This window comes from Porites lutea, chromosome 2 (genome assembly GCF_958299795.1).
Source record: "Porites lutea chromosome 2, jaPorLute2.1, whole genome shotgun sequence".
NCBI lineage: Eukaryota > Metazoa > Cnidaria > Anthozoa > Scleractinia > Poritidae > Porites > Porites lutea.
In genome coordinates, this window is record NC_133202.1 from 24,948,560 (window position 1) to 24,963,979 (window position 15,420).

Here is a 15,420-nt window from a genome sequence, read left to right on the forward strand (position 1 = left end):
GGAAACTCTGAAAACACCCGGAAAGCATTGTTTGTCCAATCACCTAAGACTTAGCGTCCTACTTATATAGTTCAGTAATGTTCTTACCAGAATTTTTCCCTCAGTTTAAAAATGGGGAAAGTTTTTTTGCTTAGTTGAAAGAAGGAAAATCTCTGATGTTGTTTATTGAAAGCTAACTCAAAGGTCACGTTTCACACTGTCACTAGCTGATGGGTCGCGTCTTTGTAGTTCATGTCACAGTTACTCGGTCGGCGGTCAATTAAGGGCGGAAAGAGCTCTGCAAGGGAATGTTTACAGGCGTTCTCTTCCCTTCCCCCTCTAGTATCCCCTCTTTTTTTTTCCTTCGTGAATTTTTCTCCCGCGCTCTACTATCTGAACTCCTGGAACAGGCTAACTTTTCTCAAGCAAACTCGTTCGTAGGGCTTTCTGTTACAAGTAGGAGGAAACCCTGGAACGAGGTTGTTTTTCAAGCATATCCCCATGAGTACGGTTTAGTCAAAAAGGCCATGGAAAAACTACATAAAATAATGTTCTTTGATTAGAAAAGTTCGAAGGAAAATCGTGTTCCGCCGACCACACCTTCACGTCATAATCTGCTGGTTCTTGGGGTTCTCGAAAACCTTTCCCTTCACGATTTTATCTATTTCTTTAAACATTTAAAATGATCAATATAAAATAATGCCATAAAATATTAATCACATAAAATCAGCTCATTCTCTCATGACAAAATCGATCTAAGAGAGTTAAAAACGTCAAAACGTCGTCGTTTTCAACCTTTTTTAGCTCCCTGAAAATGTAGTTAAAGTCATTTTAGCCAGAAGCTTAGTGACGGGCTCCTGTTTTAGGACATTTTCTTATCCTTTTATTGTATAACCTTATCAAATTGTAAAAGGCTTCTATAAAATATGGGTTTACGTCGGTACGAAACTGTGTAACTTATCTTTGTTTTGTGCCTTAATTTTATTTTCCTAGCCTCTATCTTGATTGTCTTTGTTTTCCTTGTGGGCGTAACCTGGTGTAGGCCCTTTCAAAGGTTCCCTGCCTTGTACCAAACGTCTCTCTCTCAACGAAAATTTGCGCGCAAAGGAAGGCGGGAAAGAAAAAACGGACTTCCGCTTTTCTCCTTCCCATGGTCCCTTGCGCTTCGTCATCAGTCACTCGCGTTTGGCGCTCGCCTCTGTGCGAAAAAAAAATAGCGCAGGATTCTCTAGACTGGGGATACTGGTCTTAATCTGTTTCAGTTTGACATTACGGCTCAGAGTTCAATGAATGTTACCATTACGTCAGTTACTATAAGCAGATTACAATACATGCATCGCTTCGCTGGAAACCTGCCCAGTGTAAGCATCCATCTTAAAGATGCTAATCCAGATGATATTCAGTTCTTTATTGATGAGCTGCCTGTTTCTATCAAAGGTAAGACTGGGTGATAAAACTTAGCAAATTTAATTAGTTATCAGTTGTTTCTCCAAACCTTAGCAAATGGAAATACAGAATTAAATATACATGTAAGGTTAAAAATAAAGTAACCAATAAAATAACAAAGAATGTAAAGGCACGATACAAAATTACAACACTTAAATTAAATCACGTGGTAAATAGAAAGGAGAGGCGAAGGGTATGTCTAGGTAAACTAATATTGTGCCCCTTTAAAACTTACGTATAAACAAAAAACTTGTAGTCTTAAATAGAAAAGTAAACTTAGCAAATTCTGAAGACAACAGACCACAAACTTTAAGGGAATAGACCGCAAATAATTGTTGTTGCGTGTGAAATTCTCTGCACATTTTAGGAGGAGCCACCCACAATGTGAGCACAGTTACTGACTCTATAAATTAGTAACGAAAAACAGTGAGATTTAGCTAGAAACGGATCCAAATTTTGGTTCAAACTAGAGACGAATATAGTACCGTTATGTTAATTCGGAGTTCAGAGGAATCACACTTTTTGGGCTTATAACTCTTTGCAGCACAATTGAAAATGCAAGATCTACGAGAGGAAAATCTGAGAACGCAATTACGGAAACTGCAGAAACAGGAGGGAAACTGGCCAGAGCAGATGAGGAAGATGAGGCAACGCGAAGAGAATTCTCAAAGGCAGTTAAGGGAAATGCAACAACGCGAAGAAAACTCTCAAATGCAGTTAACGGGGATGCAGAAAAGTGTGGAAAATTCACAAAGGCAATTAACAGAAATGCAGCAACGAGAAGAAAATTCAATAAAGCAGTTAGAGGAGATGCAATTGCAACATCGCGCAGAAAACTCTCAAAGGTAGTTATGGGAAATGCACGAACGAGAGGAAAATTCTCAAAGGCAGTTAAGAGAGATGTAGCAACGAGAAGAAAATTCACAAAGGCAGTTGAGAGAGATGCAGCAACGAGAAGAAAATTCACAAAGGCAGTTGAGAGACTGTGACTGGATCATTGCTCGCCACGAAATTCAGATGACACACAAATGCCTTGGGAGGGGAGGTTGGGGAAGTGTTTATGAAGGAGTATACTGTGGGTGCGCTGTAGCAGTGAAACAAATCCATGATTTGATTCTTTCTCCACATAACATACGCCTCTTTAATAGAGAAATGGAGATTGCTTCAAAGTGTCATCACCCTCATTTACTACAGTTTATCGGGGCCATAAATCACGAAGAAAGCCCTCTGTTTGTAACCGAGCTCATGGAAAACAATTTGAGGACTCTGTTGGAGCAGCGGCAATTATCTGAAAGAGAAATACGAGCCATTTCTCCGGACGTAGCTCGTGGATTTAACTATATCTGCATCATAAAAAACCAGTACCCATCATTCACCGGGATATCAGCAGTGCCAACGTGTTGCTATGGCGACAGGATGACCAATGGGGAGGCAAAGCGTCAGATTATGGCACTGCTAATTTCATGCAACAGAACATGACAGTGGCTCCTGGAGCTATGATTTACAGCGCAGCTGAAGCGCTTACACCACAGCAAACAGTCAAGGTTAGTTCTCATTGAAAAAATAAAGGATTCAAGGCTGTCTAAGTAACACCTTGTAAACACCAGGGCCGGGTTGTTAAACGCTGAGTTAAGCGGATAACCAAGGTAAGCGCGAAAATTGAATTCAGGTCATGATGAAAGCTAGAAAAGTAAATTCAGTTTAATTCTTTCTGTCAACAAGTTGATGACTGGATTCATGAAAAATAATAGAGAAAATTATCCGAGAATATGCTTTCGAACCAAAGAAAAAGAAACCTGGGTTAAATTTAACCCTGGGTTAAGCGCTAATCGTCCTTCGAACAACTGGGCCCAGGTGGGGTAGTAATTTAATAATCATCCAAAGGTCGGTTGGCCTGGTTGTAATGTAAATTGCTTTATACCTCATGCATGTAAATGAGCACTAATGAGAGCTATTCAGCTAGTCTTCCTTCAAACCATTATTGATATCTGAAACCTTTGTTGAGTGCATAAAGTAGCTATAGGCTAGTGGAAAATAAAACTGGCACACTAATACATACGTTGTGCTAGAACACTCGTCAAAGACTTTTAAGGACGATTGATTTCTGGCGAAATAGCCGTAGGCAATTACAGTTTCATACAATGGAGAAAAATCACTTCTGTTAGCATTTTAAGGTACTTTTATTATATATTACAGTCAATATGGACCGAAATTACTGATTTCCCTACCCTTTCATATACTTGAACTAGTGAAATCCCTTCCCTTTAACATACATGAAGCCTGAAAACGCCGGTACCCCTTTCGGGGGTGAGGGGACTCTCCCTATAAGCCATTATAGAAAGTACAAACCCCCCCACCTCCCGCCCCCCGTCTGTAAGTTAAAGTCGTAATACCATCAAGCGGTTTTTTTTATGTGGTTGAATAAGATTTTTGCGGCCCAGCCTGCTCTGTTTTTATTTGTTTGTGTTTCCATTGAAAACATAACCCTCTGTCAAAACGAGTAAACAAGCGCGGATCGACACGGTGAACAAGCATCAAAACTTAATAATTAAGAATACCGACATGAACTTGACCCAGCAGCTTTTCTCGTCCGTGTAACCGGGCAAAAAAAATTTATTCTGGCTTATATAAGTAGTAGCAGAGAATTCAAACACCCATAGAACTGTATATCACATGTAATTTTCATATCATTTTCTTTTGACGCCAGATTGATGTTTACAGCTTTGGTGTTCTTCGGTTTGAAATGTGCATCCGGGAACTTCCAGATCCTAGTAGGCGTGAAGTACAAGTCTTGCTTGTGACGAACACTGAGTTTAGGGGCCTGGTACGGAGATGCCTTCAGACGACTCCGAGCATGAGACCAACCATGCAAGAGATTATCGACGAAGAGAAAAATCTCATTTACTTTCCATCTTAATTATACATTATACATCAAATAATTAAAGAGCATGTGAAATAGCTTGTTCCCCCGTTGTCTGTACGGTACAGTGACGGTAGAACCTCGATAACTCGAATTACTCAGATAACTCGCATTCCCCTCTAGTTAACTCGAACCAAGTCCCATTTCCCTTGGATTTCACCACACTCTTCAGTCATGTTTACTCGGTTTACTCGAACTCATATAACTCAAACCGAACTAAATTTTCTTTCCCTCTATCAAAAATTTGAGTTAAAATCAGTGCCCCAATAACTCGAATTCTAGATCATGTAACTCCACTGGGATGCCATCCCATTAGCTCTTCTTGTTGTATAACAGGTAAAGACACTAAAACTAACACTACAGCAGTCTGATTTTAAATGGTGCCACGAACAGATCACGTTTTATCACAAACTGCAAGTAATCATGTGACCTTTTCTAATGAAATAAGTTTGATATGCACTGTGCTATACCGACTGAAATGCTAAAAATCAGTACCTAGTTTATCAATTATCAAAATGGCAAATTGAATATTTAATCGACCCCCGATAAATCGAACTGCTAACTGGAACTGCTTTTCGTTTCCATTCACAGTTCGGGATAATGGGGTTCTACTGTACTTTTTTCAGAAATTTCTGTTGTTGAAATAAAAAATGGCTCAGAAATGTGTCTAGTGTGAGGAGCTAACAAATTAATGTGTGCTAGGAAGTTATGTCTCGTCTCGTGCTGTGCGCAAAACGCCGCGTTCGCCTCGCTTGGCTCATAAATCGCCTGTTGTGTTATGCAGGCTAACGAGGTCTTTGAACCCTAAACCCTGGCTCTTTGCTCTATAAAAAACTTCCTGCTCCATTTCACTACCTTGCTTAAGACAAGAAACCTTATTTTATGACTCTGGCTTGTTTCATTTCTACACAGAACTTAGTATTTTCCCCGGGAGTACTCCCTTTAAGCCTTATATAAGCTATATAGGTATGTGCCGCCCCATCGGGTAGGGTTTTTGCACCGTTTTGGTCTGAAAACGGGTATACGCTTTGCCCATTTTGGTCTGGAATTGGCTGTGGTTTTCGAGGGAACTAAATTGTCGTCTTTTTGCCGGAGAAGTGGTATTTTGAGCGATAATGAAGTATTTTGAGCTCGCTGTTTACTGTTCCTCTAAATTATTTAGCGATATACCGCTACAGATAAAGCAAACGGTAAATACAGTACATTATTTACCCTTATAGGGAATTGCAATAAAGTCTGTCTGTATGTAGTATATTGTGGCTACCAGCAATTTCTTCACTTATCTGGCTAAGGGACTATACTTGGACTTTTTTTCAGGGACACACGTCCATTTTTGGAAAATAGGGAACTTAAGAACCACGACGACGACTTTGTTGACGACGACCGGAAGTGAGTTACAGTGTACTGCGCAAGCGCGACCAGTAAATTTCGTCGTCGTGGTGTCTCGACGACGCCAAACAAAGTAGGATCACGTCGTCCTGCAATCCACAAGCTTCTCCAGATAGCCCTGGCTAAATATATATATTAAATGTAACGTCCATACATTCAAATGACCTAAAAGAATGCTTGCACATTCGTGTCTTCGTATAAAAGCCTTGTTTGTAGAGAAGAACTACACCCCCACCAGTCCCCGCCGGTCCGGAGTGTGAACAAAACGGTAAACACTCAGGCAGAGCTCTCCAATAGTAACGTCACCTCCCTTCAGATGCAACCATGTTTCCGTGATACCCAACAAATCAACTGCATGATCAACAACAAAATCTTTGATAACCAAAGTTTTATTGCAGACCGATCGAGCATTTAACAGACACGAAGTAAAGTTCTTGCAGAACCGCGAATTGGGAACTTGGCTAACACGGTTAAGACATGGAATATTATTTAAATTGGCAATCATATAGGAACGATTATAATCACGCCGACACATGCTTGTGGTGTGGACAGGTATCCCGTGTGAAGTGTTGTGAAAAGGCAATCGATTGACATTTGGCGCAAATGATAAGACTGCTGCTGCTGACCGGGTAGACAACGCAGCACAGCGCCCACGAGAACAATGAGTTGAGATAGTTGACTGGTTGTCATTATTTGTAGGCCCAGGATTCAATTTGAGTAATATGTACACGGGTGTTTGCCACGCTTGAATTTCCGTAAGAGTGTTAAAATAGCAACTTGAACGCCTGAATAGATCTTTAATTGCATCATTCCGATTCTGCCGGTATGACAATAGCTTGCGATGCAAGGAATCAGCCCTATTGTTGGCAGAATAAGCAGTAGAAAATTCATAAGGCGAATTCAGCTCCAACCAGATTTCGAAATCAGGATTCTCTGCGGAAGTGATGGTCGTTCTGGAAGAGAAATCGTTCAAAGTTGTGCTCCGACCGGTTAGACATAGCTTGATATCGCTTGGAATACCAGTGGAACCAAAATAAAGGAAAAACAGAACAAAGATAACAGAGCGATGGGAGCCGTGGCTACTCATCACTATGCATAGGGCGAAACAGCTCTGATTAATTTGCAATATCCTCGCTATGTTACCTAGAAGAAGACAAGAGTTCCCCCAAGTAGAAATGGTGAGGTCTTCTTTACCTTATAATTATGGTCATGTGACATGCTCGTTGTAAAAGGAAATTGGGGAATTGATGGCGAGTTTACTTTCCTTGAATTAATGAATTGAATTTCCTCATAGAGGATAAACATATTTTACTTTTTACGTTTGAATGATTTAAGATTGCATTTAGCCATTCAAAGTGATGGTTGCCTTTATAATCTATTATTGAAGTGCAATGTGCATTCAATTCAAACGTGAAGCTTCAATGTTATTACTTATTTCTCTCCCAAACCCGGCCGACATCAGTTTGTCCATTTGTCAATTATTCAACATTTTCCAAAAAATTGTCACGTGATATATCACGTGACTTACCGACACAATATTTATACTTTAAAATGCTAAGGACGGTGGGTTATTTGTGTGTCAAATTTCGATTCACTTCCATCCTCTTTGCCGAAGTTATAACCAATAAATCATTTTCAACAGGTAAAACTATTGGACCCAGGCCTAAAAGTACTTAAGTATCGTTAATGAACAATATCATTTTCCTCATTCAGGAATACACGAGTACGAGCTGTCGTATCATCACCAGTGTCTTGTCTTTATTATTTTCACCTTTCCCTGTGCTGAAGGCAAGTCCCCTAGAGTTTGTACATCTCTGACGAGTCTGAAAAACAAGAAATGTTGTCCAATCCCAAAGGGCTTTAGTGCGCCATGCGGTAACGATGGAAACAGAGGTACATGCCAGGAATTCATCATTCATGATTGCTCCTTCAAGTACAGTCATTACCAACCTTTCCAGAAAGGCGATGAGCGCCATAACTGGCCTCATGCTCTTTACCATAAAACGGCACAAGTGTCCAGTGCTGGCCACAAGATCCCTACTTTCCTTTTTCATCCTTAGTTCCACACTTCTCAGAGGTGTGGAAGTGTGGAAAAGTCTGACAAAGTCAGATAATGTCACACTTTTCCCCGTGTTAAGAACCCCTTGTCATTCTTTACTTAGTACTACACTTCTCAGAGGTGTGGAAGTGTGAAAAAGTCTGACAAAGTCAGGATAATGTTACACTTTTCCCCCTGTTAAGAACCCCTTGTAATTCTTTACTTAGTGCTACACTTCTCAAAGGTGTGGAAGTGTAGAAAAGTCTGACAAAGTCAGGATAATGTCACACTTTCCTCCCTGTTAAGAACCCCTTGTCATTCTTTACTTAGTTCTATACTTCTCAGAGGTGTGGAAGTGTAGAAAAGTCTGACAAAGTCAGGATAATGTCACACTTTCCTCCCTGTTAAGAACCCCTTGTCATTCTTTACTTAGTTCTACACTTCTCAGAGGTGTGGAAGTGTGGAAAAGTCTGACAAAGTCAGGATAATGTCACACTTTTCCCCTGTTAAGAACCCCTTGTCATTCTTTACTTAGTTCTACACTTCTCAGAGGTGTGGAAGTGTGGAAAAGTCTGACAAAGTCAGGATAATGTCACACTTTTCCCCTGTTAAGAACCCCCTGTCATTCTTTACTTGGTTCTACACTTCTCAGAGGTGTGGAAGTGTAGAAAAGTCTGACAAAGTCAGGATAATGTCACATTTTTTCACAGGCACTAACCCCTTGTCATTCTTTCCTTAGTTACACTCCTATGTATGAAATGAGAATAAAGCGCAGTGGGAGTATTTGTTGGTTTTGTTCCTGCAACTCGTTTTACATCTTTTTAAATGCTATTTTTAAGTTAAGACAACAATTCCGTGACTAGAAGATATTAGCCTTGTTTCACTGCCATCTGTTTGAATACCCGACCATAAAACAAGCCTACGTTTTCTCTGTCACGAAGTCCCCGTCAGTCCTTTATCTTAGTTTATTTATTTATTTATTTTTCAACGGAAACCTGAACAAAGTCATCTCATCTATGGATTTTTATGTTTGAAATTTTTCATCTTAATGTGCCATATATGAGACGTCTTATTCTGGGTTTTTCTCCTTCCCATAGATCTATTCGGCCGACTCAATGTCGTACCCAATTCAAACCCTTTGGGTATAAAGCGTTTTGTGTAAGGAATTTCCATATCATTTAAATGTGAATGCCACATTTAAGATCGTGACAACGCTAAAAATAGGCAGTAAAGAATGCAGTGAATGTGCGTTCTATCTTCCTCGCTTTAAGATCACCTTGATGACTTAATCCTTAAATCAATTGTTATTGTTCTATCCCTTCTTCAGGTTCATGACCTAAATTGGTCTAAAAATATACAGCATTCTGTATAAAGTAATAATTGTGACTTATCGGCCTAGAGTAGCTACCTGCAGATCTCTCTGTGGAAAAGCGGGAATCACTGTTTAGGTGCGTGTTATAGGGCCGGCAATATTTATGTTATCTCTACGGCACGTGACAATACTAAAGTATTTGCATGGTCCACCCTCTTCTTTGTCTTTCGAGAGTCACCGTTAGGTGAATTCTTTTTCGAGGTTTCTTGGCCTTGAGCCGCTCACCTCCGAGCGTGGTGTTGCGTCTGTCCGTGATCCCGTTAATCGTGGCGAGCGCCTGGGAGACTCTGCCGTCACTTCTAATGCGCTTTCATGGCCATTTTTCCTTTTCGCGCTACAATTAAAGGGAAAAAATAGCCAATTCAGTCTTAATTTCCTGGGATCATTTGCACTTCACGATACATTCTGATGGAAAACAGTGTCTCTAGCTCGTGTAAATTGATTTTTATTTTCTTTTATCTGGGTAACTATCTTGAAGGCTGATAGCATGAATTGTTTTTTTCCGTTTGAGTATTGACGAATTACTTGTTAAGATGTAGCACATCAATATGCTGCGTTAAAACTGAATATATTAATTATCCGTCGATGTGTCAAAACTCAGATGTGCTTGATTGAACGCGCTGGTAATCTTTTTGTCTTCTGTGGCCCTCCTTTCAAATTTTGTTCCATCTTAAAGGTCGAGTTATCATATATTTTTAGAATTATGCCGTGTTTCTCTGGTTGAAGGAGTGACCTGCATAAGTCCGCTTCGGTTTTTGATAAAGGTAGCATACCATCTTACAATTAATTTATTTTAATTTTCAATATTCGTTATAAACGGCACGTCTACTGCAAAATCATGGAAAGTTTTCATCACTGGCTGCTGATTATGATAAAAGTTAATGTCGATTAAAAAATTCTGACATTGGAGAAAAGAAACAATAACGAAAAAGTCTACCTTGTCCTTGAAGGAAGTATCTCTTCTTCCATCAAAGACTGGCGATACTGTCGAAGAGTTACTGCGTACTTCGCCAGTTTGTCCACCAATTCCGCTTCTCCCCCCTTCTCTATGTCAGTCTTGACGAATGTGTATTGCTACGAACAAAGAACAATGAAGGCAATAAGAGCCACGGTATTATAATAGTTACGTCTATAATGCATAAAACACCAGTTGAGGGGGAAATGGGGAAAAATATACATTCTGAGACTCTAGTGTTTGTGTGGTAAATTCAAAACGGATTTGTCGCCACCAACCTTTGCGGTTCCCTGTGTCTTCGTTGAAATAACGATTCCGAGTCCATCCTGTTCGAGACTGGTGATCGTGTCCACTGCCCCTTGCTTATTCCCCATGTCCCTAAATTTCTTTTTTTCATTCAGGGCTGTGATGTGCAATCTCTTCCCAGGCAGAAGAAGTACGTATCCTCCAGGATTAGCCACTGGCGTGGCAGGTTCATCCGTTGACGTCTGTGTCGGCGTTCGAGCAATGTCATCCTGGAGCATACGGACTTCTTCTGCCGAGGAATTCCTTCCACATAAATATAGTGTGTGGTTAATACAAGTCGCAACGAAATTTACAGCTGCTTTGACGGCACTGTCTGTAACAACCTTGGAGGGCTCAAAGTCTGATTCACCCGACGAGAAAGCATCATTAAAAGAGTCTAGCTGAAACAAGCAGTGAAGACACCCAGTCATCCGTAGAATGAGTCCTTTACTTTTGCTTAACAGTCCTACGAACAAACAAACCATTTCAAAATTAGACAAGAGTTAGTATTTTTATCAACATTTTTGGGTGGGAGTGGGTTATTTTCGAATTTAGATATTTTCGGCTCAACTTTAAGAAGGCATTACGGTCATTCTCTTTCAGTACAGAAAACTGGAGCAGGCAGTTGTTAATACACGTCGCTACGATCGCTATGCTTGCTGAAAAACGTCCGCCTAGATCTGACGATAGTTCACTAAGGAGGAATCCTAAGTAAGTGTAAGATAATCATATACATACCGCATAGTAAGTCGTCTCTTCCAGAAATCCCCTTTAAGTTTTCTTGGATTTCTTGAATTGTTCTCTTTTCAGGGCACAAGCCCCGTCACAATGGAGGGTCTCCTTGCGGTCACTATACACCTTGAGGATTGAATTTGACCAGAATTTTAGTACTGAGTTTACTGAGTTTTGATATTGTCACGCGGAATCCTGACTGTAATATAGAACAGCTTCTTCGCAGAATCCAAAAGTGATTCAAATGTAATTTTACATTACTAAATTTTTTTTTCTTCTCATGAACATGGCTACGTAAATTTTTTTTCCGCGCAAGCACCTAGTGTAGACGTCTAGAAATACAGGCAGCAGCATCTACATGAATATACTTATTTTTAAAGTGTTCGTTAAAAATGTTTGATTTACTTCCTCTCAAGTTCACAAATTAGTATTCACAAAATGATTGTTTACTCCTAGGAATACTTTGTATTATGTCGCCGTGTGGAGTGATTACCCGTTGGTCGGAATTATTTTGCGCGGAATCAAAGACTCAAGTCTACGCAGTGTTTTAAGCCGGAATGAAAACATATTTGAGGCTTTAAGTAAGAAACACTCATTAAAAATTGTTGTATATCATTGTGTACTGAAAATAGTACTTATTAATAATAATAATAATAATAGTAATAATAACAATAATAGCGGAGCTCTGGCGCGCGAAGCGCGCCTGCGGAGCACCATGGGTAAGTAAATCTACCCATCCCAGGGCACCAATGTTCAATCACACTTTTCAGTTTGGGAGCACAGAAAGACTGATATTGCAGACATATTGCACATCAATCTTGTGATCAATTGACAGCTGTCAAAACAGGGTATCCGCTGACCAGTATCACCTGATCGTATCGCGGGCTCAGGTGTCGACCCATCGAGGTCGAGTATCTTTTTAAAGTTATCCGCTGACAAGTTACTAGTTTTCAAATGATTGCAGGCTCAAGTTTAATTTTTCAATTCATATGAATTATGTTGTGTTTTATATGTGCCGCACAATTAAAATTTTGATTTCAAACTGACCTCGGAAGCTAAGAATTAAGCCAGTTTTTATAGGCAGGGAGGACATGCTAGTTGCTTTTGACTTTTCTCACCAAGGTCACTCGTTGGTCACGCTCTACGTCCAATTTTTATACTCTGATTGGTCAAAATTTGACAGGTGAGTTCACGCGGAAAATTTATGCAGCATCTTGAAACTTGTTTACTTTGACAGCTGAAGCTGACAGAGTTTTGTGTCAACTTGTGATGTTTTTAACTGTCTTTTTCCACTAAATGTACAAAGTGAAATTCAGCTGCTATCAAGAGTCTTCTGTTATTCATGGCTAGTTTGTTTATTGGGTTTTTGGTTGAGAAATACGTCGCTTTGGCAAAGTCGGAAATCCGATTCGGATGGCATCGTTTTCGTTTTTCACCTTGCTTGATGCGTAAGACGGTTGAAAAGTCTGAAGCGGTTGTGGCCTTACTTGATAGTTTTCAGTGCATCTCAAAAGGTAAGCCTGAGTAATTATTGTATTTGTTTGTTTTTTATATCTAATTTAATGAAGTCGAGCGTAGTTTACGCGGCTATTTGGTTTATGCACGTGTGTAAGATTTGAGACGATGATCTGACCGAGAGTGACCGAGTATCAGGTTTGATTATCAGTTTATGGAACTTTACAAAAACTGTAAAAAGCCTTTAGACATTTTCTCACCGCAAATAGAAAGAAAACGTTCCAAAGAATATTTGGTTATAATTCTGGCTGTAAAAGAAAGCTTTGAGCGATTTTCTTGCCTCGAGTTCATCTTTGAAAAAAGCAAACACCGGGAAGCCGGCTTAAAACGTAAACAAGGATTTTCAGAGACACTTTAAGACTTGTCTTCGTGAATGAAAATTGTTGTCTCTGTATATGTTTCACCGAATTACTTTCCCTTTCTTTATTAATTGTTAGTAGTCTCTTTTGCAATTTTAATCGCTGTGCCGTTTGTTTTCAGTCGCTCATGAACATCGCTTGCAAGAGTAGTCAAAATGCCGCGCGTATCAAACGCTTTTGAAGATTACAGATCTTTATAATAAATTCTTTATTGTGCTGAAGCGTATAACTATATTAATCTTAATTTAAACAGTCGACTTGTCAAAAGTGAGAACTGGCTAGCCGTATAGGTGATTTTGGAAATTTTTTTGACGATTTCGCTAAAAGCCCACACGTGCTTTGATCGTCCTGAATATTGAATGAGTGCAATTTGTATTGCAAAATTGTGAAACACTGCATTCTGTCCGAGGTCTGAATGATGAAAACGGCGCCTCATGGTACTGTTTCACCTCAGATGTGATGTACAAAAAGTATAAAAGGTTGGTTTACACGTCCCTAGAATTGTTGGCAAGATTTTGTAAAGTAAACATGTCGAACGCAAAAAATTCGGCCTGATTTGTTTTCCAGGCCTAATCTACTGTGATCAAGAGCCATTATGGCTCTTAAATGTGATCGAAGATGATTGCTATTTTTTGGGTGTACATATAAAGGCTATCAACTCGATGTAAGATTAAGTTCACTCTTAGCTTGGACTGTTTGCAAATTATTTTTCTTGAAAATCACGTAGTCTTTCCCTCAAAAGTCACATGAATGTGCTCTAAAGTTAACTGATTTGTGGAATACAAGTTTATTGTTTGATTTGAATTATAAATTCGAGTTAATAGGAGCTTCGCTTTTAGCCCTGGCTAAATCTATATATTAGCGAAGCTCTGGCGCGCGAAGCGCGCCTGCGGAGCACCATGGGTAAGTAAATCTACCCATCCCAGAAAATTTGGTAATCACGTGACCGTACACCGCCCTCAGCCCGCCCGTCCGTCCGCACCACAGGGCAACCAATGTTCAATCACACTTTTCAGTTTGGGAGCACAGAAAGACTGATATTGCAGACATATTGCACATCAATCTTGTGATCAATTGACAGCTGTCAAAACAGGGTGTCCGCTGACCAGTATCACCTGATCGTATCGCGGGCTCAGGTGTCGACCCATCGAGGTCGAGTATCTTTTTAAAGTTATCCGCTGACAAGTTACTAGTTTTCAAATGATTGCAGGCTCAAGTTTAATTTTTCAATTCATATGTTGTGTTTTATATGTGCCGCACAATTAAAATTTTGATTTCAAACTGACCTCGGAAGCTAAGAATTAAGCCAGTTTTTATAGGCAGGGAGGACATGCTAGTTGCTTTTGACTTTTCTCACCAAGGTCACTCGTTGGTCACGCTCTACGTCCAATTTTTATACTCTGATTGGTCAAAATTTGACAGGTGAGTTCACGCGGAAAATTTATGCAGCATCTTGAAACTTGTTTACTTTGACAGCTGAAGCTGACAGAGTTTTGTGTCAACTTGTGATGTTTTTAACTGTCTTTTTCCACTAAATGTACAAAGTGAAATTCAGCTGCTATCAAGAGTCTTCTGTTATTCATGGCTAGTTTGTTTATTGGGTTTTTGGTTGAGAAATACGTCGCTTTGGCAAAGTCGGAAATCCGATTCGGATGGCATCGTTTTCGTTTTTCACCTTGCTTGATGCGTAAGACGGTTGAAAAGTCTGAAGCGGTTGTGGCCTTACTTGATAGTTTTCAGTGCATCTCAAAAGGTAAGCCTGAGTAATTATTGTATTTGTTTGTTTTTTATATCTAATTTAATGAAGTCGAGCGTAGTTTACGCGGCTATTTGGTTTATGCACGTGTGTAAGATTTGAGACGATGATCTGACCGAGAGTGACCGAGTATCAGGTTTGATTATCAGTTTATGGAACTTTAAAAAAACTGTTGAAAGCCTTTAGACATTTTCTCACCGCAAACAGAAAGAAAACGTTCCAAAGAATATTTGGTTATAATTCTGGCTGTAAAAGAAAGCTTTGAGCGATTTTCTTGCCTCGAGTTCATCTTTGAAAAAAGCAAACACCGGGAAGCCGGCTTAAAACGTAAACAAGGATTTTCAGAGGCACTTTAAGACTTGTCTTCGTGAATGAAAATTGTTGTCTCTGTACATGTTTCACCGAATTATTTTCCCTTTCTTTATTAATTGTTAGTAGTCTCTTTTGCAATTTTAATCGCTGTGCCGTTTGTTTTCAGTCGCTCATGAACATCGCTTGCAAGAGTAGTCAAAATGCCGCGCGTATCAAACGCTTTTGAAGATTACAGATCTTTATAATAAATTCTTTATTGTGCTGAAGCGTATAACTATATTAATCTTAATTTAAACAGTCGACTTGTCAAAAGTGAGAACTGGCTAGCCGTATAGGTGATTTTGGAAATTTTTTTGACGATT

General features: G+C 39.6%; 1 protein-coding gene and 1 pseudogene across 1 annotated transcript; one reads left to right on the plus strand and one right to left on the minus strand.

The window, feature by feature from the left end:
- Positions 1 to 2,248: 2,248 nt before the first annotated feature.
- On the plus strand, positions 2,249 to 3,048 carry LOC140928104 (uncharacterized; annotated as a pseudogene).
- A 6,205-nt stretch (positions 3,049 to 9,253) lies between these two features.
- On the minus strand, positions 9,254 to 10,496 carry LOC140928107 (uncharacterized). Its single transcript, XM_073377826.1, has 3 exons — positions 10,378 to 10,496; positions 10,082 to 10,218; positions 9,254 to 9,478 (listed from the first exon to the last, which is right to left on the minus strand). Exons 1-3 carry the CDS (start codon positions 10,471 to 10,473, stop codon positions 9,325 to 9,327), a joined length of 387 nt encoding a protein of 128 aa, XP_073233927.1. The 5' UTR covers positions 10,474 to 10,496; the 3' UTR covers positions 9,254 to 9,324.
- Between the last annotated feature and the right edge of the window lie 4,924 nt (positions 10,497 to 15,420).

What these genes read in the sequence shown, in the direction of transcription:
- LOC140928107 (XM_073377826.1), bottom strand. Translation starts at nt 10,473, where the DNA reads ATGGGGAATAAGCAAGGGGCAGTGGACACGATCACCAGTCTCGAACAG. An exon ending in AGACACAGGGAACCGCAAAG is followed by an intron (nt 10,219 to 10,377) that starts GTTGGTGGCGAC and finishes CTTTGTTCGTAG; the next exon opens with CAATACACATTCGTCAAGAC. An exon ending in ATACTTCCTTCAAGGACAAG is followed by an intron (nt 9,479 to 10,081) that starts GTAGACTTTTTC and finishes CTTTAATTGTAG; the next exon opens with CGCGAAAAGGAAAAATGGCC.